Source organism: Ranitomeya imitator, chromosome 1 (genome assembly GCF_032444005.1).
Source record: "Ranitomeya imitator isolate aRanImi1 chromosome 1, aRanImi1.pri, whole genome shotgun sequence".
Taxonomy (NCBI): domain Eukaryota; kingdom Metazoa; phylum Chordata; class Amphibia; order Anura; family Dendrobatidae; genus Ranitomeya; species Ranitomeya imitator.
The window spans coordinates 846,556,551-846,583,755 of NC_091282.1; the positions used below are offsets into that span (position 1 = coordinate 846,556,551).

At 44.5% G+C, this 27,205-nt stretch overlaps 1 protein-coding gene across 7 annotated transcripts in view; it reads left to right on the top strand.

The window, feature by feature from the left end:
• Positions 1 to 7,896: 7,896 nt before the first annotated feature.
• Positions 7,897 to 27,205, top strand: part of LOC138651117 (beta-1,4-galactosyltransferase 1-like) — a 480,309-nt gene continuing 461,000 nt past the window's right edge. For all 7 annotated transcript variants that reach the window (XM_069741131.1, XM_069741142.1, XM_069741124.1 and 4 more), the window contains exon 1: positions 7,897 to 8,072. In XM_069741131.1, the coding sequence (XP_069597232.1) occupies positions 7,940 to 8,072 (133 nt within the window). In that variant the 5' untranslated portion in view covers positions 7,897 to 7,939. The remainder of the gene's footprint in view (positions 8,073 to 27,205) is intronic.

Below are 27,205 nucleotides of genomic sequence, written 5' to 3' on the forward strand. Positions count from 1 at the left end.
TGGAACGCTTCAACGGATCCCGCTGATTCTGAGACTGTTTTTTCGTGACATATTGTACTTCATGTTAGAGGTAACATTTCTTCGATATTACTTGCGATTATTTATGAAAAAAACAGAAATATGGCAAAAAAATTTAAAATTTTGCAATTTTCAAACTTTGTATTTTTATGCCCTTAAATCAGAGAGATATGTCACGAAAAATAGTTAATAAATAACATTTCCCACATGTCTACTTTACATCAGCACAATTTTGGAAGCAACATTTTTTTTTGTTAGGGAGTTATAAGGGTTAAAAGTTGGCCAGCAATTTCTCATTTTTACAACACCATTTTTTTTAGGGACCACATCACATTTGAAGTCATTTTGAGGGGTCTATATGATAGAAAATAACGAAGTGTGACACCATTCTAAAAACTAAACCTCTCTAGGTTCTCAAAACCACATTCAAGAAGTTTATTAACCCTTTACGTGCTTCACAGGAACTGAAACAATGTGGATGGAAAAAATGAACATTTAACTTTTTTTTGCAAACATTTTAATTCAGAACCATTTTTTTTTATTTTCACAAGTGTAAAAACAGAAATGTAACCATAAATTTTGTTATGCAATTTCTCCTGAATACACCACTGCAGAACTTGGAAGTGATGGAGTGCCGTTTTACTTTTTCAATGTAGAATTGGCTGGAATTGAGATTGGACACCATGTCGCATTTGGAGAGCCCCTGATGTGCCTAAACAGTGGAAACCCCCCACAAGTGACACCATTTTGGAAACTAGACCCCTTAAGGAACTTATCTAGATGTGTGGTGAGCACTTTGAACCCCCCTGTGCTTCACAGAAGTTTATAACGTAGAGCCGTGAAAATAAAAAATCACATTTTTTCTACAAAAATGATATTTTTGCCCCCCAATTTTTATTTTCACAAGGGTAACAGGAAAAATTAGACCACAAAAGTTGTTGTGCAATTTCTCCTGAGTACGTCAATACCCCATATGTGGGGGTAAACCACTGTTTGGGCGCACCGCAGAGCTTGGAAGAGAAGGAGTACCGTTTTACTTTTTCAATGTAGAATTGAATTGAGATCGGACCCCATGTCGCGTTTGGAGAGCCCCTGATGTGCCTAAACAGTAGAAACCCCCAACAAGTGACCCCATTTTGGAAACTAGACCCCCCATGGAACTTATCTAGATGTGTGGTGAGAACTTTGAATGCCTAAGTGCTTCACAGAAGCTTAGAATGCAGAGTCGTGAAAATAAAAAATTGTTTTTTTTCCCACAAAAAAGATTTTTTAGCCCCCAAGTTTTTATTTTCACAAGGGTAACAAGAGAAATTGGACCACAAAAGTTGTTTTCCAAATTGTCCTGAGTATGCTGGTACCCCATATGTGGGGGTAATGTTGTGAATTCTGTTATCGAACTCCCTCCTGTGGTCATGAATGGTACTTCGGTGAGTTCTGTCCATGGACTCCCTCTGGTGGCTGTGAGTGGAGTTGCTGGTTCTGAGGTTCCTTCCACAGGTGACCTAGGTTATTCTTAGGCTGGCTTCTCTATTTAACTCCACTCAGATCGTTACTCCATGCCAGCTGTCAATGTTCCTGTACTGGTTCAGTTCGCTCTTGGATCTTTCTGGTGACCTGTCTCTTCCTGCAAGAAGCTAAGTCCCCGATTGTTATTTTCTGTTCAATGTTTCCTTGTCCAGCTTGCTTTCATGATTTTGTCTTGCTAGCTGGAAGCTCTGGGATGCAGAGTGGCACCTCCGCACCGTGAGTCGGTGCGGGGGTCTTTTTGCACACTCTGCGTGGTCTTTTGTAGTTTTTTGTGCTGACCGCAAAGATACCTTTCCTATCCTCTGTCTATTCAGTTAGTCGGGCCTCCCTTTGCTAAAACCTGTTTCATTTCTGTGTTTGTGACTTTCATCTTAACTCACAGTTAATATTTGTGGGGGGCTGCCTTTTCCTTTGGGGAAATTTCTCTGAGGCAAGTTAGGCTTTATTTTCTTTCTCTAGGGCTAGCTAGTTCTTGGGCTGTGACGAGGCGTCTAGGCCATGTCAGGTACGCTCCACGGCTATTTCTAGTGTGTGTGATAGGATTAGGGATTGCGGTCAGCAGAGTTCCCACTTCCCAGAGCTTGTCCTGTATTGGTTTAACCATCAGGTCATTTCGGGTGCTCCTAACCACCAGGTCATAACAGGGTAAACCACTGTTTGGGCGCACGGCAGAGCTCGGAAGGAAGGAGCGCCGTTTTGGAATGCAAACTTTGAAAGAATGGTCTGCGGGCGTTATGTTGCGTTTGCAGAGCCCCTGATGTACCTAAACAGTAGAAACCCTCCACAAGTGACCCCATTTTGGAAAGTAGACCCCCCATGGAACTTATCTAGATGTGTGGTGAGAACTTTGAATGCCCAAGTGCTTCACAGAAGTTTAAAATGCAGAGTCATAAAAATAAAAAAATTTTTTTTTTCAAAAAAAAGATATTGTAGCCCCAAAGTTTTTATTTTTATAAGGGTAACAGGAGAAATTGGACCAGAAAAGTTGTTGTCCAATTTATTCTGAGTACGCTGATGCCCCATATGTGGGGGTAAACCACTGTTTGGGTGCACGGCAGAGCTCGGAAGGGAAGGAGCGCCGTTTTAGAATGCAGACTTTGATAGAATGGTCTGTGGGCGTTATGTTGCGATTGCAGAGCCCCTGATGTACCTAAACAGTAGTAACCCCCCACAAGTGACCCCATTTTGGAAACTAGACCCCCCAAAGAACTTATCTAGATGTGTGGTGAGAACTTTGAATGCCCAAGTGCTACACAGAAGTTTAGAATGCAGAGTCGTGAAAATAAAAAAAAAAATTTTTCCACAAAAATGATTTTGTAGCCCCCAAGTTTTTATTTTCACAACGGTAACAGGAGAAATTGGACCACTAAAGTTGTTGTCCAATTTATCCCGAGTATGCTAATGCCCCATATGTGGGGGTAACCCACTGTTTGGGCGCACGGCAGAGCTCAGAAGGGAGGGAGCACCATTTGACTTTTTGAGCGCAAAATTGGTTGTCGTGTTTGGAGACCCCCTGATGTACCTAAACAGTGGAGACCCCCCAATTCTAGCTCCAACCCTAACCCCAACACACCCCTAACCCTAATCCCAACCCGATCCATAATCCTAATCACAACCCTAACGATAATCACAACCCTTACCCCAAAACAACCCTAATGTCAACCCTAACCATAACCCTAATCAAAACCCTAAATCCACCACACCCCTAATCCTAATCTCAACCCTAACCTCAAACCTAACCCTAATCCCAATACACCCCTAATCACAACCCTAACCTTAACCTAATCCCAAACCTAACCCTAATCCCAAGCGTAACCCTAATGCCAACCCTAACCCTAATACCAACCCTAATCCAAACCCTAACCCTAATACCAACTCTAACCCTAGCTTTAGCCCCAACCCTAGCCCTAACTTTAGCCCCAACCCTAACCCCAGCCCTAAGGCTACTTTCACACTTGCGTCGTTTGGCATCCGTCGCAATCCGTCGTTTTGGACAAAAAACGGATCCTGCAAATGTGCCCGCAGGATGCGTTTTTTGCCCATAGACTTGTATTGCCGACGGATCGTGACGGATGGCCACACGTCGCGTCCATCGTGCACTGGATCAGTTGTGCTTTGGCGGACCGTCGGCACAAAAAACGTTCAATGTAACGTTTTTTTGTACGTCGCATTTCTGACCGCGCATGCATGGCCGTAACTCCGCCCCCTCCTCCCCAGAACATAGATTGGGCAGCGGATGCGTTGAAAAACTACATCTTCTGCCCACGTTGTGCACAATTTTCACAACATGCGTCGGTATGTCGGGCCGACACATTGCGACGGCCCTGTACTGACGTAAGTGTGAAAGAAGCCTAACCCTAAATTTAGTCCCAACCCTAACCCTAAATTTAGCCCCAACCCTAACCCTAAATTTAGCCCCAACCCTAACCCTAAATTTAGCCCCAACCCTAACCCTAGCCCTAACCCTAGCCCTAGCCTTAACCCTAGCCCTAACCCTAACCCTAGCCCTAACCTTAACCCTAGCCCTAACCCTAGCCCTAGCCCTAACCCTAACCCTAACCCAAGCCCTAACCCAAACCCTAACCCTAGCCCTAACCCTAACCCTAATTTTAGCTCCAACTGCTCTTCTCCTGCCGTCCGGCAGATGGCGACAGATGGCGGGTGCACTGCGCATGCGCCCGCCATTTTCTTTTGCCATGAAGACGCCGGTGGCCAGGAGGAGCAGCAGGAGGACCCAGGGACACCGGTAAGTATGGCAGGGTCCCCGAATCCCCCTATTTCTCTGTCCTCTGATGTGCGATCACATCAGTGGACAGAGAATTACATATTACTTTTTTTTTTTTTGCGGACGCCGGTAAAAAGTTAATTACCGGCGATCGCAAAACAGGAGTCGGTAAAACCGACCCCGATCATGTTCTTTGGGGTCTCAGCTACCCCCGGCAGCCGAGACCCTAAAGATTCTCTCGGTGCCGGCCGGCGGGCGCACTGCGCATGTGCCCGCCATTTTTTTGCCGGAAAAAGATGGCGGCGCCCATCGGGAGCCACCAGGAGCACCGGGGGAGACAGGTAAGTATTGGGGGGCTACCTGGGACCCCATTTCTCTTTCCTCTGATGTGCAATCACATCGGAGGACAGAGAAATTAAAAAGAAATCGCGTTTTTTTTTGCGATCGCCGGTAAACGGTTAATTATCGGCGATCGCAAAAGCGGGGTCGGTAAAAAAAAACCCCGAATCATGTTCTCCGACTCTGGGGGGCGCTATTTACTTTTTCCACAGCGCCGTTAATTAACAGCGCTGTGGTTTAAGTACCCTTAGCAGCCGCCGTTAAAAGGCGTATCGGCGGTCGTTAAGGGGTTAAAATTCATTGTGGTAATGTCTATAACCAAAATTAGAAAAATGTTGTCTCTGTCCAAATATATATGGACGTAACTGTATATTTTATGGAGAGAAAAAACAGTTTAGGGTTTTCAAGGAAAGCTGTAGGTTATTTTTTACCCCGCATCTCTGGTCATCAGGGGATGAGTTCCAGAGGGTGGGAATAATCATGTCCCTACTGCTAAGGAAGCCTCAGACCTTCGCAGTATTCTTGTCTCCCACAAGCCCCAGAAGGGTCATCTGTGGACGACTTTTAGAATCTTTAAAACTGATCTATGATGAACCTGATCAGACGCTTGGTCGCTGAGGCAAAGATTACGGAGCTGGCAGAGGGGGGTGCACGCCTGTGGATTACTGCACTGAGTTTCGGCAGTGGTCCACTGGAGTTCTGTGGAATGATGCAGCTCTTAAAGACATGTTTATTCTTCATGACGCCCCTTCCTCTCTGGAGGAGACCATGACCCAGGCTTTTTTGAATGGACTGCACAATCCATGAGAGATGTGGTGAACAGTGGGCTGCCCGTTATACAGTACTTCTCCGGAGCAAGATCATTTACCAGAGTTGGAGCCATTGGAGGTTAGAACTGCCAGACTTTCTGTTGTTGAGAGAAAATGTGGACAAGAACTTGGACTCTGTCTATACTGTGGTCTGACTGGATGTTTTATCAGGAATTACTCAACTCGTCCTCTGGCTAGCAAACCGTCTTCTTCTGATAAAGTGCTGATGAATACAGTGTTATCCTTCAAGGACCAGGTATCATAGGTGTGTCAGAAGCTGCAGACCGTCACTCTGCATCTGACTGCAGAAGGTCTCAGTAGTTTGCTTTGCTGAGTCGCTGACTTCTTCCTGGATCTTCTGACTCTAGGACTAAGTGGCAACCTTTCCCTGACTCTAGTTGACACACCTGGACTGGGGTGTTTATAACTTCCAGCTTGCTGCTGGAAGTATTGAGTGATATTTCCCTTTCCATTTCCCTGTTGAAGCTTGGAGCATTAGCAGTCTGTTTGTGAAGTCAGAGAAATTTGATTTTTCTGTTTAGGAAATTTTGTTCTTGAGGTTTATCTTGTTAGGGGAAGGATTTAAGATGAACCCTGGGAAGGTGCAGGCCCTAATTATATACTAGATGCTGGCCCGATTCTAATGCATCGGGTATTCTAGAATATGTATGTATGTATGTATATAGCAGCCACATAGTATATAGCACAGGCCACGTAGTATATAGGAGCCATGTAGTATATAGCAGACAAATACTACGTGGCCTGTGCTATATACTATGTGGCTGCTATATATAGATATCGACAGCAACATTTAAAAGGTTAACAGCTGCAGGTAGAGCCCCGATACAGCCACGGCTGTTAAAGGCACAATTAAGTCAGCCATCAGCTGCCGGGAAACATGTGGGCTCAGTATGTAAGCCCGTATCAAAGGTAAATGTATGTCAAAGATTGTGAAGGAGATAAGTGCTGCTGTCAGAGATAGAAAGAGGCATTTAATGGCTTTAAAATCTATTAGCATCTGCTGGCTCAGCTGTTGAGCCCGCTCCATACACCTGCACTTATATGTATGTCAGGAAAGAGCTAAAGGGAACCTGTCAGCAGGATTGTGCACAGTAACCTACAAACAGTGTCAGGCGCTGTTATACTGATTAAAATGATACCTTAGTTGATTAAATCTGTCTTGTGGTTGTTGTTTACTCTTTAATTTCAGTTTTGAGTTAATGATATGCTCGTGCTTCGGAGTGGCCTGGGTGTCTTCATGTGGTGCTCTGATTAGGTATTCATGTGTATGGCTTTTGACAGGTCAATGATCCTTCAGTGACATGCCTTCTATTTTATATACTGAATATTATATATATATTGAAAAAAATCACCTTCAACAGACGCCTGCGGATCGCTGATAGCTGCTGCTGCGCAGGCACGGCCGATGCCATTTTCAAACAGTTTTTCTTTAGGAATTTAAAGATAACATAAATGAGTTATATGCAGATTATATATATGATAATGCTACAGCACAGGTGCCACTGCCAACCCTTGCCTACAGCAGATTATATATATATATATATATATATATATATATATTATAGCTAGGGTGCATGTCACTGAGGGATCAATGACCTGTCAGAAGCCATACTAGTGAACACCTAAGCAGAGCACCACATTGAGACCCTCCCCCTCCTCCACAGATGTCAGCGGCCCCAGAGCACGAGCATATTATTAACTCAAAACTGAAAATAAAAATTGAACAACTACCACAAGACCAATTTCATCAACCAAGATATCATTTTAATCAGTATAATGGCGCCAACCTGACACTGTCTGTAGGTTACTGAGCACAATCCTGCTGACTAATTCTCTTTAAAGGATACCTGAAATCATAAAAAAGTTATGTACCTGCTGTCATAGTAATAGTCTGCATGTGTACATTGTTCCATTCTTATGTGGCTGTCTAATGTGATGTTTGGCTGCAGGGAAGAAATGATTTTCTATTCTTCCTGCTCGCTGATTAGTTCCCGTCATGGGGGCGGTGCTGGGGGCAGTGAACAGTTTCTCCATGTAGTGAGTGCGCTGTAATCAGTCCCAGTCAGGTATGTGTACAGTGCCTGGATTGTTGTCAAGAGCAGTGACTTTTCTTTTTATGTTAGACTGCTACTTATGTTTGGAAGGGTGTTTATCTGCATATTAGTACTTTGACAGCAGGTAAATGTCATGTTTTTTGAAGACAAGTTCCCTTTAAGCTGGTATTTATTCCTAGTAGAAACAATATCAATAGGCTCTGCAAGCAAACTCATTTAGGGAGAACAAGCTGTCTGTCATTGAATGGAGAAACTAAACCCATTATTATATTAAATCAAAAAGATAAATGTTTACCTGAGTGTCATTTAAGTGGTTAATGATTCTCACTAGATATGGGAGGATCTGCTAAGCTGGGTGTGTTTCTAGGTATAAAGCCAGAATGTACACTGACAGCCACAGCAAGTAGTGTATTCATTGTCTGAAAATTTTGTTGTGGAGTGTAACGATGGCCAGAATAGACTGCCGTAAACCTTTCCTGGCAATTTTATGTATATCAGTTGTTTTTATCTACAGCCTAAAAATCCATTTTTTGGACAAATATAATGAACATTTGGACATTACAGCTTATTCAAGACACAGTAAGTTGTTTGGATTTCTTCAATGTCATATAAAATTTCAATATACCTTGTCAAATGTTTCTTTTATTAGCTTGTTTGAATGACTATAAGGCTAGTGTCAAACCAACGTGTTCTCTCTCATCCGAGAAAATCCAGTCGATTATCACACTCTGATCACTGTGATCGAATTTTCTCAAATGTGGAGAATTAAAAAATGTCTCTATGTCCTTCATTCTGTCAATCTGTGAAAATCGGCCCGCACTTGGCCGTCTGATTTTTATTTATTTTTCCATGGACCCATAGACATGAATGGCTGAGTGCGATCCGATAACAGTGTTAAACCAATTTTCATGAATTCTTTGTAAATACATTCAATGAGGCTATTGCCATTTCTATGACCATAAGTGAATAGAATATCACCATATCTCTAAGTCATTAGCTCTACCTTTTTTAAATAGGAGATGTGGAGTAATGAAATTAATGAAATACACAATTTACTCTTGCAAGGTGAAATTTGCAAAAAGCTTCCGTAGATTTATTGGAAATTGTTATAACAAACCATCATTAGATGGGCTAAAGTATATAAATTAATCAGATCGGTAAACTGTGTAATAAGAAATCTAAACGCCAGAATTTCATTTTTAGCCACTTCAACACTGTAATAAAAAGCAATAAAAGGTTATCAAAACATCGTATCTACCGCAAAATAGTATGAAATAAAATGTCCACTCAAGGAATAAAAATAAACCATCAATCAGGCCCAGATCACAAAAAATGGAAATGCTGTGGATCTTGGAAAATGGCGACATAAGCAGATTTTTTTTCCTACAAATTTCAGATTTTTTTTCACCACTTAAATAAGAAAGAACCAATACATGTTTGATATTGGCATACTCATACTGACCTGGGAAATCAAATTTCTTGGTCAGTTTTAGCATTTAGTAAAAATCGTAAATAATAAAACAAAAAAAATTGTAAAATTGCACTTTTTTTTGCAATTTGTCCACACTTGGAATTTTTTTTCCTGTTTTCCAATACACTATATGGTAAAATCGATGGTGTCTTCCAAAAGTATAACTCGTCCAGCAAAAACAAACCCTCATACGGCGCTATACAGTATTAACAGAAAAAACCTATGGCTCTGGGAAGGAGTAGAAACAACGATAGTGCAAAAACTGAAAATCGCAAAGTGGAGAAGAGGTTAGAACTATGAGGCGCTGCCTTTTCGACAGCCTGAAGTACGTCATCGAACCGAATGTCCTTGTAAAGCTCCCTAACCTGGGGTCATCAAAGATACGCTCTTTCAACTTTGTATGACTTAATCGAGCATGCTGTTTACAAAGTTTGTCATTAGTCCCAGTTTGATGTTTAAAGGAGGGAATAATATTTCCTTAGAAACAACCAATAGTTTTTGCACACTTTTTGTACCAGTGTTTCACTTCCCGGATATTGCCAACCTAATACAACCTAATATGAAAAATCTATTCACCTCCATACATTTACTGCATTACAATTCTCCACGATGGACACTTGTAAAATGAAAAATAAATCTAATTCTCAGGTTTTTTTCTCTCATTTTTGATTTTAGCAGCACAAAATCTATACGAATTAGCTAGTTTTGCTCAATTTACAATTTTGTTGTTGAACAGTGTAATCGACATGCTGTAATTTTGTGTCCTAAAGGTACCTTCACATTAAGTGACGCTGCAGCGATACCGACAACGATCCGGATCGCTGCAGCGTCGCTGTTTGGTCGCTGGAGAGCTGTCACACAGACCGCTCTCCAGCGACCAACGATGTCGGTAACCAGGGTAAACATCGGGTAACTAAGCGCAGGGCCGCGCTTAGTAACCCGATGTTTACCCTGGTTACCTTCCTAAAAGTAAAAAAAAACAAACAGTACATACTTACCTACAGCCGTCTGTCCTCCAGCGCTGTGCTCTGCTCTCCTCCTGTACTGTCTGTGTGAGCACAGCGGCCGGAAAGCAGAGCGGTGACGTCACCGCTCTGCTTTCCGGCTGACCGACGCTCACAGCCAGTACAGGAGGAGTGCAGAGCACAGCGCTGGAGGACAGACAGCGGTAGGTAAGTATGTACTGTTTGTTTTTTTTTACTTTTAGGATGGTAACCAGGGTAAACATCGGGTTACTAAGCGCGGCCCTGAGCTTAGTTACCCGATGTTTACCCTGGTTACCAGTGAAGACATCGCTGGATCGGTGTCACACACGCCGATCCAGCGATGTCAGGAGGAGTCCAGCGACGAAATAAAGTTCTGGACTTTATTCAGCGACCAACGATCTCCCAGCAGGGGCCTGATCGTTGGTCGCTGTCACACATAACGATTTCATTAACGATATCGTTGCTACGTCACAAAAAGCAACGATATCGTTAATAATATCGTTATGTGTGAAGGTACCTTAAGACCCCTTGGTCCAAGGAGAAAAATTGGACATGTGCATGGCTTCATAGAATAACAAGGAGACCAAAGCTAACGTATCTGTCAGAACCACAGAGCACTAATCTGATCTTTACTGTTGTCTGCAGGAGCCTTAATAGATGGGCTGCCGTCACTCTATCAGTATGTGGTCAGTATTTTACATCAGTATTTGTAAGCCAAAACCAGGAGCGGAACAAAGCGAGGAAAAGTATAATAGAAACATATGCACCACTTCTGTATTTATCACCCACTCCTGGTTTTGACTTACAAATACTGATATAAAATACTGACCAAATACTGATAGTGTGATGGCAGCCATAACCTGAAATGCTCGGGATTTAGCCTCTGTTAGTTTACATTTCTTTTTAATATGGCGCATCTCTGTATTTTTCTTTAATTACTTTAAGATTCTGGATATTCTGCGCATTCGTACTAGGAGAATTTTTAAGGTCAGTTTTTCTGAAAGCAGCATTGTCTTTGATAGCTTTGGTGCAAATAAAGTGTTGTACAATTTTTGCTAAATTTGGCTTTTCTTTTAATATAACTTATACCTTTTTGTAGAGCTGTTTCATCAATTTTTATTCCACCCTCTTACTACAGTGATAATTGTGACTTTAAAAAAAAAAAAAAAGTTGCAAAATAGTCACAATTCTCATCCCATTAGGGACTTGAGTTGAACTTGAACAAACAGATCTAGACAAAAGTGTTATCTTTAAAGATACACCAAAGTTAGCAAACATTGTGCAATACTTTGATAGCTTTAGTGAAAATAAAGACAACCTATTCAGGCCGCAGCCTCACACATATTGGAATATGGGCATTGCTGCACGAAGGCCTTTTCCTGACCTCTGTAGCACTGCCTGTCACCTAAATAATACACGCCATAGAACTCGTCACTCTCTGGGACATATCCTGTAATTACTTATTTGTTACTAGCGCTCACCACACATCTAGATAAGTTCCTTGGGGGGTCTAGTTTCCAAAATGGGGTCACTTGTGGGGGGTTACTACAGTTTAGGTATATCAGGAGCTCTGCAAATGCAACATGACGCCCGCAGACCATCCCATCAAAATCTGCATTCCAAGCTGCGCTCCTCCCTTCTGAGCCCCGATGGGTGCCCAAACAGTGCCCACCCACACATATGGGGTATCCGCATGCTCAGGACAAATTGGTCAACAGATTTTGGGGTCCAATGTCTCCTGTTACCCTTGAGAAAATAAAAAATTGCAGGCTAAAATATCATTTTTGACGAAAAAAAGAGGATTTTTTATTTTCACAGCTCAACTTTATAAATTTCTGTGAAGCACTTGGGGGTTTAAAGTGCTCAACACACATCTAGATAAGTTCCTTAAGGGGTCTAGTTTCCAAAATGGGGTCACTTGTGGGGGGTTTCTACTGTTTAAGCACATCAGGGGCCAGGCTCGGACTGGCCCACCAGAGAACCGGAGGATCCTCCGGTGGGCCCTGGCACTGATACCTGCTGGCAGGGCCCCCACTGCTCCAGGGCCCCCACTGCTCCAGCCTCCAGGGCCCCCCCGCCGCCCGCCTTGAATATGATACTCACCCTGCTCCAGCGATGGTCTCGGCGTCTGCACTGCAGCTTGTTCTGAACGAGTGGTCACGTGACACCGCTCATTAAGGCCATGAATATGCACATATTCATGACCTTAAATGAGCGGTGTCACATGACCGGTCAAGCAGGAAGAAGGTGCTGCGCCCGTGCGCCGGCACCTGGAGTCGGGACAGAGCGCGAGGGATGTCGGCACGGCCGTGCAGTGGGACAGGTGAGTATGAGGGACGGGGGGGATGAAGGAGGACATAAGCCGGCGCGCCGAGCAGGAGCGGGAGCGGGAGCAGGTGCGGGTGCAGAGAGATAAGCCATGCATACAGGGGCGGACTATGAGCCATGCATACAGTAACAGGGGGGAATATAAGCCATGCATACAGGGGGAATATAAGCCATGCATACAGGGGGGAATATAAGCCATGAATACAGGGGCGGAATATGAGCCATGCATACAGGGGGAATATAAGCCATGCATACAGTAACAGGGGGGAATATAAGCCATGCATACAGGGGGAATATAAGCCATGCATACAGGGGGGAATATAAGCCATGCATACAGGGGGGAATATGAGCCATGCATACAGGGGGGAATATAAGCCATGCATACAGGGGGGAATATAAGCCCTGAATAAAGGGGGGAATATGAGCCATGCATACAGGGGCAGAATATGAGCCATGCATACAGGGGGGGGATATGAGCCATGCATACAGGGGGGGAATATAAGCCATGCATACAGGGGCGGAATATGAGCCATGCATACAGGGGGGGATATGAGCCATGCATACAGGAGGGGGGATATGAGCCATGCATACGGGGGGAATATGAGCCATGCATACAGGTGGGAGGGATATGAGCCATGCATACGGGGGGGAATATGAGCCATGCATACAGGAGGGGGGTCATTATACAGTATTGAGCATCATGTGTGGCCGTTATACAGTATGGAGCATCATGTGTGGCCATTATACAGTATGGAGCATCATGTGTGGCCGTTATACAGTATTGAGCATCATGTGTGGCCGATATACAGTCGCGAGCATCATTTGTGGCCATTATACAGTATTGAGCATTATGTGGGATCATTATACAGTATGGAGAACTGTGTGGCCGTTATACAGTATGGAGCACTATGTGTGGGTGGTCATTATACAGTATGGAGCACTGTCTGGCCATTATACAGTATGGAGCTATGTGTGGCCATTATACCCATTATACACTATGGAGCATCATGTGTGGCCATTATACACTATGGAGCATCATATGTGGCCATTATACACTATGGATCATCATGTGTGGCCATTATACAGTATGGAGCACTGTGTTGCCATTATACAGTATTGAGCATCATGTGTGGCCATTATACAGTATGGAGAACTGTGTGTGGCCATTATACAGTATGGAGCATCATGTGTGGTGGCCGTTATACAGTATTGAGCATCATGTGTGGCCGTTATACAGTATTGAGCATCATGTGTGGCCATTATACAGTATGGAGAACTGTGTGTGGCCATTATAGAGTATGGCGCATCATGTGTGGTGGCCGTTATACAGTATTGAGCATCATGTGTAGCCGTTATACAGTATTGAGCATCATGTGTGGCCATTATACAGTATGGAGCACTGTGTGGCCATATTTTTGTTTGCTTATAATTATTGTATATAAAACAGTGTGATCAGCAGTGCTAAATGGCTGCGGTTGGGATGTGGATATGGGTGTGACTAGTTGTGAAATGGGTGTGGTCAAAGGCGTGGCCTAAAATTTGCCGCGGCGCACTACGCGCACCGCAAACTTTATACCTCCTTCCCTTCTTCAAAAGTTGGGAGGTATGGTACCGCATCTGCCAGATCACGGCAAGTGCCGCAAATCCCATAGGGAATGAATGAGGCCGAACGCAGTGTTGCCATAAGTGATCCGTTACGCGGCAGATGCAGAAAAACTGCCGGATCTGCTGCAAAAGGCGACTTTCACATCAGTGATTCTTGCCAAAGTCACTGCCGATAGTGTCATACTCACCAAAGGGGGAGGCAGCACTAAAAGTGCCTAGGGCAGCAGAAACTCTAAATACGGCCCTGGGGGGCTACATTATATTCTGTGGGGGGACTGCATTATACTCAGGGTACTACATTATATTATGGGGGGCTACATCATACTATATGAGGGGCTACAGTATACTCTATGGGGGGCTGCATTATATTCTGTGGTGGAACTGCATTATCTCAGGGGACTACATTATATTCTGTGGTGGGTGGCATTATACTATATGAGGGGGGGGCTGCATTATACCCTATGGGGTGCTACATTATATTCTATGGTGGGGACTGCGTCATACCTGAGAGGGTTGCATTATATTTTGTGGGGTGCTGCATTATATTCTATGAGAGAGGACTGCATTATATTTTATGAGGGGGCTACATCATATTCTGTGAGGGGGCTACCCCAACCCTTGCTACATTATTAAGACGTGAACTACCTTATATTATACCCTGATATTAGCGCTTTTTACCGCACAATTGGTGGTCTTGTATCTATTTCTACGTAGCTACATAGTGGGCCCCAAGAATTATTTTCTCTGGTGGGCCCAAGGTGCTCCAGTCCGACGCTGTCAGGGGCTCTCTAAACGCGATATGGCGTCCGATATCACTTCCAGCCAATTCTACATTGAAAAAGTAAAACGGCACTCCTTCTCTTCCAAGCTCTGCGGTGCGCCCAAACAGTGGTTTACCCCCACATATGGGGTATCGACGTACTCAGGAGAAATTGAACAACAACTTTTGTGATCTAATTTCTCCTGTTACCCTTGTGAAAATAATAATTTGTGGGCGAAAATATCATTTTTGTGTAAACAAATGCGATTTTTTATTTTCACGGCTCTACGTTATAAACTTCTGTGAAGCTCTTTGGGGTTCAAAGTGCTCACCACAGATCTAGATAAGTTCCTTAAGGGGTCTAGTTTTCAAAATGGTGTCACTTGTGGAGCATTTCTACTGTTTAGGCACATCAGGGGCTCTCTAAACGTGACATGGCATCTGATCTCAATTCCAGCCAATTCTGCATTGAAAAAGTCAAAAGGCGCTCCTTCTCTTCCAAGCTCTGCCATGCGCCCAAACAGTGGCTTACCCCCACATATGGGGTATCAGCGTATTCAGGAGAAATTGCACAACAAAATTTATGGTTAAATTTCTGTTTTTACACTTGTGAAAATAAAAAAAAATGGTTCTGAATTAAAATGTTTGCAAAAAAAGTTAAATGTTCATTTTTTCCTTCCACATTGTTTCAGTTCCTGTGAAGCACGTAAAGGGTTAATAAACTTCTTGAATGTGATTTTGAGCACCTTGAGGGGTGCAGTTTTTAGAATGGTGTCACACTTGGTTATTTTCTATCATATAGACTGTTATGATGCGGTGGTCTAGGAGCAACATGAAACGAGCTCTGAAGGAAGTGGTAACTGTACTGACCGCAGTCCCTAAGCTCAACACAACACTAGAAGCAGCCGTGGAATGCTCCTAACTCTCCCTATGCATCTCGTCACAGCCTAAGAGCTAACTACCCCTAAAGACAGAAGCAGGAAAACTATCTTGCCTCAGAGAAAATCCCCAAAGGATAGATTAGCCCCCCACAAATAATGACTGTGCGTGGAGAGGGAAAAGACATACACAGAATGAAACCAGGATGAGCACAGGAGGCCAGTCTAGCTTGATAGATAGGACAGGATGGAATACTGTGCGGTCAGTATAAAACACTACAAAAATCCACGCAGAGTTTACTAAAAATCTCCACACCTGACTAAAGGTGTGGAGGGTAAATCTGCTTCCCAGAGCTTCCAGCAAGACAGAATTAATTCATACTGATAAGCTGGACAAACATAGAAAGCACTGAACGGATAAGTCCACAATCTGTGAACAGAACAGAGCAAGTAAGAACTTAGCTTTGCTGAACTGGTCAGGAAAACAGGGAAATCCAAAGAGATGTGAATCCAACCAGAAACCATTTACAAGTGGCACTAGCTGAAGGAACAGCCAGACCCAAATAGCCGAGCAGAAGAGAAGATAAGTGGAGGCAGCTGATGACAGCTAACTCCAAGGAGCAGCCATATCACTTGAAACCACAAGAGGGAGCCCAAGAGCAGAACTCACAAAAGTGCCACTTACAACCACCGGAGGGAGCCCAAGAGCGGAATTCACAACAACAGACCTCTCAAAATGACTTCAAATGTGATGTGGTCCCTAAAAAAAATGGTGTTGTAAAAATGAGAAATTGCTGGTCAAATTTTAACCCTTATAACTCCCTAACAAAAAAAATGTTGTTTCCAAAATTGTGCAGATGTAAAGTAGTTATTTATTAACTATTTATTTTCATGACATATCTCTCTGATTTAAGGGCATAAAAATACAAAGTTTGAAAATTGTAAAAATTTTCGCCATATTTCCATTTTTTTTCATAAATAATTGCAAGTAGTATTGAAGAAATGTTACCACTAACATGAATTACAATATGTCACGAAAAAAAAAATGTCTCAGAATCAGCGGGATCCGTTAAAGCACTCCAGAGTTATAACCTCATAAAGTGACAGTGGTCAGAATTGTAAAAATTGGCTTGGTCATTAAGTACCAAATTGGCTCTGTCACTAAGGGGTTAAATTCAGGCAGGAGATAAATGACATTAAATCAGCTTCTAAGCTAGACCTCAAAACAAAGATGTAATCAATGTATCTGGCCCAGAGGATGATATAAGGGCCCTACTAAGCCTCACCCTCTCAAAACACGTTTCCTTCCACCAGCCCACGAACAGATTGGTGTATGTGGGAGCGCATGGGCATCCCATCATTGTGCGCCTGAGCTAGTGGAAAAATTAGCCATAAAAAAGGAAGTAGTTGTTATGGAGTAAAAATTGGAGTAAATTCTCCACACAGGTGTTATGTTTCCAACACTCTACTGCCCTCATCTTTAAGAAGTGTCTAACTGCTCCTATTCCTGGATCATGGGGGATACTGCTGTATCAGGCCTCCACATCTATGGAGACCAGGATGATGTTTTCTTCAGTAGTCACTCCCTCTAATTTTTTCAACAAGTCAGATGTATCTCTCACATATGATGATAGGGATAGCACAAAGGGCTACAAGATGGTGTCAATATAGACCCCGCGAATTTTCACTGGCCAACCCTATGCCCACCATAATGAGATGACCTTTTAGCGGGTCTACTCCATTGTGTGTCTCGGGTAGATATTAGAACCTAGGCAAAGTTGGAGAGGTGGGAAAAAGATAATTATACTCATTGTTTGATATAAGCAATTCCCTTCTTGCCTTATCTAAGATGGTTTTTAGTTTGACAATACAGCTCTTCATTGATCACTTCATAAGTATAGACGAATATTAGGAGGAATCCAACAGAAGGAGGTTTTCCTCTCTTTTCTGACGGTTTCATAATCAGATGTTTGTTTTTTACAAAAAATTTGATTCCTGAAAGGGATTGTTATATGAGATTTTCCTGAGATCATTTTCTATTCGTTTGACAACATCTATGCTAGTTAAATCATTCTGTGGAGGCATGTTTTTTTTACTTTTGGGCTTCAGGTCAGTAACTGGTCACTTGCCCCTTTTCTTTTCATTTTTGCTTAGCAGATTCATTAATGTTTGATATCCCTCCATCTCATCATTGTAATCCACAGTCTATAACACTCTTTGTTTAAAAAAACTTCAACATTTCTTCTATTTTAACTTACGCCCAGAGAGGTTTATGTCTTTAGCCCAGTTAAAACAATTGTATGATGGAATCGTGACAAACTAAGACCTTTCTGAAGAATACCATACTCAACTCTGGTTAATATCTGGGGATGTTTAATGATCTGCCCCTTATTTATTGATGTATTTTCCTTAAATTCATTTGAGTCCCACATTCTAAAAAAGAAGAGGAGCAAGATAAGGGATATCTTAAAGACAATGTCCCAGGTGGGGACACTGAATTGTTTGTACCATGTATAGTTCTGTGGCCTGATTGCTTTCTCATACCTTGTCATATTTGTCTAGAAGACCTGTATCTACCCCTGTTGATTGAACCCTGTTTTTTTGTGTCAGAGGTATCTACATCAGATGAAGATGGATCTATGGGTTTGTTGGTCATATGCTGATAGGCCCGATATCTCTGAATTCCCTCATATCTCTTAGAAATTGAGAGTGCTTTCTCTATTTCAAAAAGATTGATACTTCTCAACCGAGGTTTGTAGTAGACTTTCTCGTCGGTTGAAGTCTGGGCCTGATTTATGTTTATGGCTTTTTTCTATTAGTTGTTTAGATGATTCCTCAAATTTATTTTCTTCTTCAAGAAGAATTTTCAGAAATCTAACTGATGATTCTATGGATTCTTTTTGCCACAATTCCAACAGATGCGAGTTTGATGTGCAGGGGGAGGGGTGAATATATTTATGTTAAGGCCTTTGTGGGAAATTTCTCATTCTTAATTTACGGTAGTTTTCTAACTTCTTGATTTCCCACCATGATTTGAGATTTTCTTTACAACAATCATAGACATCTTAGAAAAGACTTTTAAGGGACAAAGAAAGGCTACCTATAGATGTTTGGCCAGCTAGAGAGAACACTTGATTTTCATCCTTAAACAAAAGATTCAAGATTAACTACATCCGTCCAAAAAACAGTAGTGTAAAAAAAAAAACTTTTAAAAATGTCTACCTAGGAATTGTCAGGGTGTATTTTTTTGTCTACTGTGAGTCTCCATTTTTAATATATCTGATAAACATTGAAAATTTTAATGGATCTTTTTTTTGACAACTGTATAATATAGCCTAATATAATTTAGCATCTCAGCCCCCTTTACACCTAAGGATCCTTTTACAACAAGTGAATACAATGTTCTCTTGCAGCAAGGGGTTGACATTAATTGCCACTAATCCCTTTGGTCGAAATCAAAGATTGGATCTAATTCTTTATAGCTAAAACTCAGAGCATATTTGTAAATTGTTTTTCTCTAATTGCATGGTTCAATTTAGTTACATTCTTGTTTTGTTTTCAATGTTTTATAAAGTCATAGTAGTTTTCATTTTTTTTAATAAAAAAATTAATAGTGTGTTAGGAGTCGAGTTTCCTCTGCTGCACAGGGGGAATCTCGATCCGTCTCCGCTGCGGTCTCCCATTCTCCTCCAGCCGCAGTGGAGTCTGCTCAGCAGGGACATCGATCCCAGCGTCTCGCTCAGTCTGACTCTGTGAGAAGAGTTACTGCTGCTTCTCCAGCTTCTGCCTTTAAAGCCAATACTGGTCAGCAGCGAGCGGACTTCTCTGGGACTAAGTCCTTATCTGCACACACTGAGCATGCCCAGGGCAAGATCTCCCGTTGGAGATCGAGGGTCATGTGCTCAGGCTCTGCGGCACATTCCATTGGTCCTCTTGGCAGGTCTTGGAAGGGCAAAAGTTCTGTGGCCACTTCCTGTGCTGCAACTATATAAACTGCGCATGACCGCACGGCCATGCGCTAGTATTGTCTCATAATGCTATATGTGTGTGTGTAGATGAATGTATGTCGATGGATGAAAGCTCCTAAATATCCCTCCCTAGAGTTGTTGTCTGCTCGCGGATGTTGGTAGCTATCTAGCGCCCGACTAATCATCTGCACGATACACACACTAGAGCGTCCTCTTGCTGTGTCCGCCTGTACGGCGCCGTGCGCTTGCCTAGCGCTTTCCATACCCAAGCCAGTGTGGTTGGTGGCGTCCGTCAGTGCGGCATTGCTCGCACTCCTGTGCATTTATATATTTATATTTAGTTTCCTTTCACACCCAGTTGCGGTGTAGTGCCAGCGAGGGTCTAATCGGACTTCAATCCCAGTTGGGGTTAAGTACGCTGACTACTCGCTCGCGCTTTAGGTGCGGTACCGCGATCCTGTGACACAACAGGATTGCTCCCTTCACGCTGGGTGAGGTTGAACCCACGTGTATATACTTTAGTGTACCGCCACATAGTCTGTATTTACTAGCAGCAGGTTTTCACCTGTACGGTGGACCCCGGACTGCGAACGCATCTATATCACCTTTCTTGGTGCGTTCCGCCAGTCCTAACAGAATACTAGCGCCAGGGTCTGGCTAGTAAATGATGGACGATCAGCGTTCACAGCGGTACATCCAGCAGCTGGAGGGAAGGTTGGCGGCTCTTGAGCGTTCAACCTCAGCTGTGGATGTCACTGCTGTCGCTGTTCAGGCTGCTAGTGTTGCTGCAGCCACCTTGTCCACTGCCGCTCCTGTCCCGACTCTAACTCGCCTCCCGCTTCCAGAGAAATTCTCTGGTGACTGTAAGTCTTGTAGGGGTTTCGTGAGTCAGTGCTCTATCCATCTCGAGCTTCTGGCCTCTCGTTTCCCAACAGAGCGGGCTAAGGTGGGATTTATAGTGTCTCTTCTGTCGGACAGAGCGTTGCAGTGGGCTACGCCGCTATGGGAGCATAGCGATCATGTGGTGCAGAGTGCTCCGTTGTTTCTGAGCACTCTGAAACAGGTCTTTTTGGGACCTCGTGTCACCCATGATACGGCGCTCCAATTGTTGGCATTGACTCAGGGCTCGTCCTTGGTCAGTCATTTTGCCGTCCACTTCCGCACCCTAGCATCTGAGCTGGAGTGGTCGGATAAAGCCCTCATTCCAATATTTTGGAGGGGGCTGGCTGACCACGTTAAGGACGCCCTGGCCACTAGGGAGATTCCCGCCACACTGGAGGAATTAATAACTCTATCCACTCGTATTGATCTCCGTTTTCACGAGCGGAGGTTAGAGCGAGCCCAGTGTAGGCAGAGGTTTCGGCTGGCTCCCACCTTCGTCAAACCTTTGGAATCTCCAGACCAGGCTCCTGAGCCCCATGAGCCTGTGGTAGAGTCTCGAGCAGGATCTAAGTCCCGGACCGCTTGTGCACTCCAGATTTGTCATCTTTGCCAACAGTCTGGACATCTTGCCTCCAGATGTCTCCAGCGGTCGAGGAAACGTCAGCGTCTAGTGGTAGTTGGTGGAGGTGCACTAGACACGGCGACGTTTGCCTCCAAATTGTCCTTTAAGGGGATAATAACATTGGGCTCATCCTCTCACTCGGTAGAACTCTGCGTGGATTCTGGGGCGGAGGGCAATTTTATGTCTTCAGCCTTCGCCCAACGTCACGCAATTCCTCTGGTCATGCTATCTCAACCAGTAACGGTACGAGTGGTGAATGGGTCGACACTGCCCACACAGATTACACATCAAACTATCCCTTTTACTCTGTCCATGTCACCATCTCATCAGGAGATTATATCTCTACTCGTCATTCCTGAGGGAATTGATGAGGTTCTCTTGGGGATACCTTGGTTACGGTACCACTCTCCTCACATCGAGTGGTCCTCAGGCAGAATTCTGGGATGGGGTGAATCTTGTGGGAACAGGTGTCATCGAGAGTGCGTTCAGGTTACTACTACAGAGGTACCCGCAGATCTCTCCGCTCTCCCCAAGCAATATTGGTCTTATGCAGACGTGTTCTCCAAAAAGGCAGCGGAGACTCTTCCGCCCCATCGCCCCTATGACTGTCCTATTGATCTCTTGCCTGGTGCTGAGCCTCCCCGGGGTCGAGTCTATCCATTATCTCTCCCGGAAATGGAGGCAATGTCTCAGTACATACAAGAGAATTTGGCAAGAGGGTTCATCAGGAAGTCAGTGTCACCTGCTGGGGCAGGGTTCTTTTTCGTGCAGAAGAAGAATGGAGAACTACGTCCATGCATAGACTACAGGGGTCTTAATGCTATTACAGTTAAGAACAAGTACCCTTTGCCGTTGATATCTGAGCTTTTCGATAGGCTTCGGGGAGCTAGAGTGTTTACTAAACTAGATCTGCGGGGTGCTTATAACCTGATTCGCATCCGTGAGGGGGACGAGTGGAAAACGGCATTTAACACCAGAGATGGGCACTATGAGTATCTGGTGATGCCCTTCGGGCTCTGTAATGCACCTGCCGTGTTCCAAGACTTTGTCAACGATATCTTTCGGGATATGCTTTCCACCTCGGTAGTAGTCTATCTGGATGATATTCTCATCTTTTCTCCAGATATTGACTCCCACCGGAGAGATGTTGGCAGAGTCTTCGATCTCCTACGGGCAAACTCTCTTTATGCAAAGTTGGAGAAGTGTGTGTTTGAGCAGGAGTCCTTACCTTTCCTGGGCTATATCATCTCCGCCCAGGGATTGGCTATGGATCCTGCCAAACTACAGGCTGTGATGGACTGGCAAGAGCCCCATTCTCTTAAAGCGGTGCAGCGCTTTATGGGGTTCATAAACTATTACCGCCAGTTCATTCCCCACTTCTCAACTCTGGTAGCTCCCTTGGTAGCCCTCACCAAGAAGGGAGCGAATCCCAAATTGTGGTCGGAAGAGGTCTCCAAGGCCTTCACTTCTATTAAGTCCCACTTTGCTAGCGCTCCCATCTTACATCGTTCCGATGTGGATAAGCCATTCCTAATGGAGGTGGATGCCTCGTCCGTTGGTGCTGGAGCAGTCCTCTACCAAAAGGATGCTCAAGGTCGGAAGCATCCATGCTTCTTCTTCTCTAAGACCTTCACGCCAGCGGAGAGGAACTACTCCATCGGGGGCAGGGAGTTGCTAGCAATGAAGTTGGCCTTTTCGGAGTGGAGACACCTTCTGGAGGGTGCGCGGTTTCCCTTCCAAGTTTACACGGACCACAAAAATTTGGTCTATTTGCAGACAGCCCAGCGGCTAAATTCTCGCCAGGCCAGATGGTCCCTGTTCTTCTCCCGGTTCCACTTTTCTCTTCATTATCTCGCCGGGGAGAAGAATATCCGTGCTGACGCTCTCTCTCGCTCCCTTATGTCAACTGAGAAGGAGGAAGAGGAGCCTCGGCTTATTGTCCCTTCCGAGAGCCTGAGAACCGTGGCGCCGGTTTCGCTAGAGTCTGTGCCTCCGGGCAAGACTTTTGTGCCCATTAATTTGCGACCGGAGGTTCTCTCTTGGGCTCATTCGTCCAGGGTGGGTGGACACTTTGGGACAAAGAGGACATCTGAGCTACTGGCGAGGACGTACTGGTGGCCGCATATGGCCCGGGATGTCAGGGATTATGTTCTGGCATGTGTCTCCTGCGCCAAAAATAAATCTCCGCGTCAAAGGCCAGCTGGTTTGCTCTATCCCTTGCCGGTGGCAGATAGGCCCTGGGAGATGGTCGGGATGGACTTTGTTGTGGGTTTGCCCAAGTCTCGCGGCGGTACCATCATTTGGGTCATCACCGATCATTTCTCAAAAATGGTGCATTTGGTGCCGCTACCACGGTTACCTTCTGCACGGGCCTTGGCAGCGTTGTTCATTAGACATATCTTCCGCCTGCATGGTATGCCAGACAAAATTGTCAGTGACCGGGGTCCCCAGTTTGCTTCTCGGTTCTGGAGAGAGCTCTGTCGTCTTCTCAGTATTGAGTTGAATCTCTCTTCCGCTTATCATCCCGAGACGAATGGGTTGGTAGAGAGGGCCAACCAGACCTTGGTCACATACCTGCAACATTTTGTTTCAGCCAGGCAGGATGACTGGGCATCCTTGCTATCATGGGCAGAGTTTGCACTGAACAACGCCGTAGCTGACTTCACTGGACAAACCCCATTCCTCCTCAACTATGGTCAGCATCCACGGGTACCCGTGCCTATGCCCGTGTCCTCCGCCGACTCCAGGGTGGCAGACTGGGCTGTGGAGGCACGGGATATTTGGGACTGCACTCAGGATGCCATTCGGGCCTCTAAGGAGAGAATGAGGTCCTCCGCCGATGCTCATCGGTGCCCCGCTCCGACCTTTGCTCCTGGCGACTTGGTGTGGCTCTCCGCCCGTAACATCAGGCTATGAGTTGAGTCCACTAAATTTGCTCCTCGCTACTTGGGCCCTTTCAAGGTCCTCGAGCAGGTTAATCCTGTGGTCTATCGTTTGGCCCTTCCGCCTCGCCTGGGTATCACCGACACCTTTCATGTGTCCCTCTTGAAACCCGTGTATATGTCCCGGTTCTCCGAGTCATCTGCTGGGACATCGGGTTCGTCTTCGGACGATTATGAGGTGAACGCTATTTTAGGGTGCAAGGTGGTGCGTGGTAAAAAATTTTATTTGGTGGACTGGAAGGGTTATGGCCCCGAGGACAGGTCCTGGGAGCCTGTTGAGCACATTCGGGCTCCGCAGCTCATTGCTGCCTTCGAACGTAGCGAGGCCCAAGGAGGGGGGGGCCCTAGGAGGGGGGGTAATGTTAGGAGTTGAGTTTCCTCTGCTGCACAGGGGGAATCTCGATCCGTCTCCGCTGCGGTCTCCCATTCTCCTCCAGCCGCAGTGGAGTCTGCTCAGCAGGGACGTCGATCCCAGCGTCTCGCTCAGTCTGACTCTGTGAGAAGAGTTACTGCTGCTTCTCCAGCTTCTGCCTTTAAAGCCAATACTGGTCAGCAGCGAGCGGACTTCTCTGGGACTAAGTCCTTATCTGCACACACTGAGCATGCCCAGGGCAAGATCTCCCGTTGGAGATCGAGGGTCATGTGCTCAGGCTCTGCGGCACATTCCATTGGTCCTCTTGGCAGGTCTTGGAAGGGCAAAAGTTCTGTGGCCACTTCCTGTGCTGCAACTATATAAACTGCGCATGACCGCACGGCCATGCGCTAGTATTGTCTCATAATGCTATATGTGTGTGTGTAGATGAATGTATGTCGATGGATGAAAGCTCCTAAATATCCCTCCCTAGAGTTGTTGTCTGCTCGCGCATGTTGGTTGCTGTGTCCGCCTGTACGGCACCGTGCGCTTGCCTAGCGCTTTCCATACCCAAGCCAGTGTGGTTGGTGGCGTCCGTCAGTGCGGCATTGCTCGCACTCCTGTGCATTTATATATTTATATTTAGTTTCCTTTCACACCCAGTTGCGGTGTAGTGCCAGCGAGGGTCTAATCGGACTTCAATCCCAGTTGGGGTTAAGTACGCTGACTACTCGCTCGCGCTTTAGGTGTGGTACCGCGATCCTGTGACACAACAGGATTGCTCCCTTCACGCTGGGTGAGGTTGAACCCACGTGTATATACTTTAGTGTACCGCCACATAGTCTGTATTTACTAGCAGCAGGTTTTCACCTGTACGGTGGACCCCGGACTGCGAACGCATCTATATCACCTTTCTTGGTGCGTTCCGCCAGTCCTAACATAGTGTCTACTTTTATTGAAGAAAACAAGTACTGGCTCAAGTTTTTGATTGTTACTTTAAAAACGGATCTGTTCATATTGACTTCATTGATTTAACAAATGGATACAGTTGCAATTACCGTAGTTTTTTTGATGCCAGAAAAGAAAATTGACTTCAATGATTTAAGTCAACTTTTTTGTCCTATAAAGTCAATTTGAACAAATCAATGCATACGTTTTTTCACCAGTCTGAAACAGATCAAGTTTTTAAGTTTAAAGGATTAATTCCAAAAGGATGATTACTGGACATGTAAACTCATCCTTTGCTTCATCTTAGTACCATGACTTATGTTTATAATGAAAGCAGATATATGCGACAAGTTCATTTTTCAAATAATTTAAAGGAAGTGTTGATGAACCTTCTTCCACAACTAATGAATGTTTGTAAATTTTTTGAATGGTTTCACCAGAGTGTTTCTTTGGTTGAACATACTGTCTTTTCTTGGGAACCTGTTATATTACTCTTGTGTCCATGAGTAATGTTTTGGGAGACATTCACCTAGTGGGTATTAATTAGAGAGCATACAAAGATGACTCTCAGGCATGTAACTTTGCAATATACATACTCCCATATGAGTATATAGGTGACTCTTTGTACATTTGTAGTGGTAACCATAAGGCCATGTGCACACGTTTAGTATTTGGTCAGTATTTTACCTCAGTGTTCCACTCCTGATTTTGGCTTACAAGTAACCAGAGCAAAAGTATCATAGAAACATGTGTGCCATTTCTACACTTTTAACCCACTCTTGACTTTGGCTTTCAAGTGCTGAGGTTAAAAATTCAAATACTGAACGTGTGCACGTGGCCACAGGTGTTGCAGTACTGTAGATTGTGAGCCCTCGCGGGCAGGATCCTCTCTCCTCCTGTACCAGTTGTGACTTGTATTGTTCAAGATTATTGTACCTGTTTTTATTATGTATACCTCTCCTCACATGTAAAGTGCCATGGAATAAATGGCGCTATAATAATAAATAATAATAATAATAATACTGTTTTGCCTCCATATTGTGCATGAGATAGGAACTGATTGCTTCTGAATGTAACATTTGATCCAGATTAAGAGGCAGTGCACGTAGTGAAGCCTAAAAAGAAGGCTCAGCATCTTGCCATTCAGGGTCAGTAGCAAAGGCCACGAACATAATGTTTGAGATTTGCATCCTTAAAGAGAACCTGTCAGCAGGACTGTGCTCAGTAAATTACAGACAGACAGTGTCAGGTTGGCACCGCTATACTGATTAAAATGATACCTTGGCTGATGAAATACATGTTGTGGTTTTGAGTTAATGATATGCTTGTGCACCGGGGCGGCCTGTAGAGGAGAGGGGGGTCTTAATGTGGTGCTCTGCTTAGGTATTCACTAGTATGGCTTCTGATAGGTCACTGATCCCTCCCTTGTGTATGTAATCCTTTTCTTTCATGTCATACATAAATCCCTAAAAAAAAAAATCAGTTTGAAAATGGTGCCTGTACAGTAACAGCTGTAGGCGATACAAACGCTGCTATCCGCATTATACTGATCTTAATCAGTATAATGGCACCGACCTCTCACAGTCAAAAAAATATATATTTGGGGTAAATTAGACTAGACTCACAGAAAAAAAAACCAAAAATTAGTACAAAAATACCATAAAATCATCCTTTATTATTACAAATGTTAAAACCATAAGTGTGCACTTGACAAAACCATCACCAATAGATGCAAGCGTACTACAGGAGAGGCGGGGGTAGTGCCAAGCCCTACGCTTTCTCAGTGCACCCTACCTACCTGCGGAGGTTGGCACCCTATTTTCCTATGCCGTAGCACCCCAGCTAGGTTGGCACCCTATTTTCCTACGCCGTGGCGCCCCTGCCAGGGGGCGCCACGGCGTAGGAAAATAGGGTGCCAACCTCCGCAGGTAGGTAGGTGCACTGACAAAGCGTAGGGCTTGGCACTACCC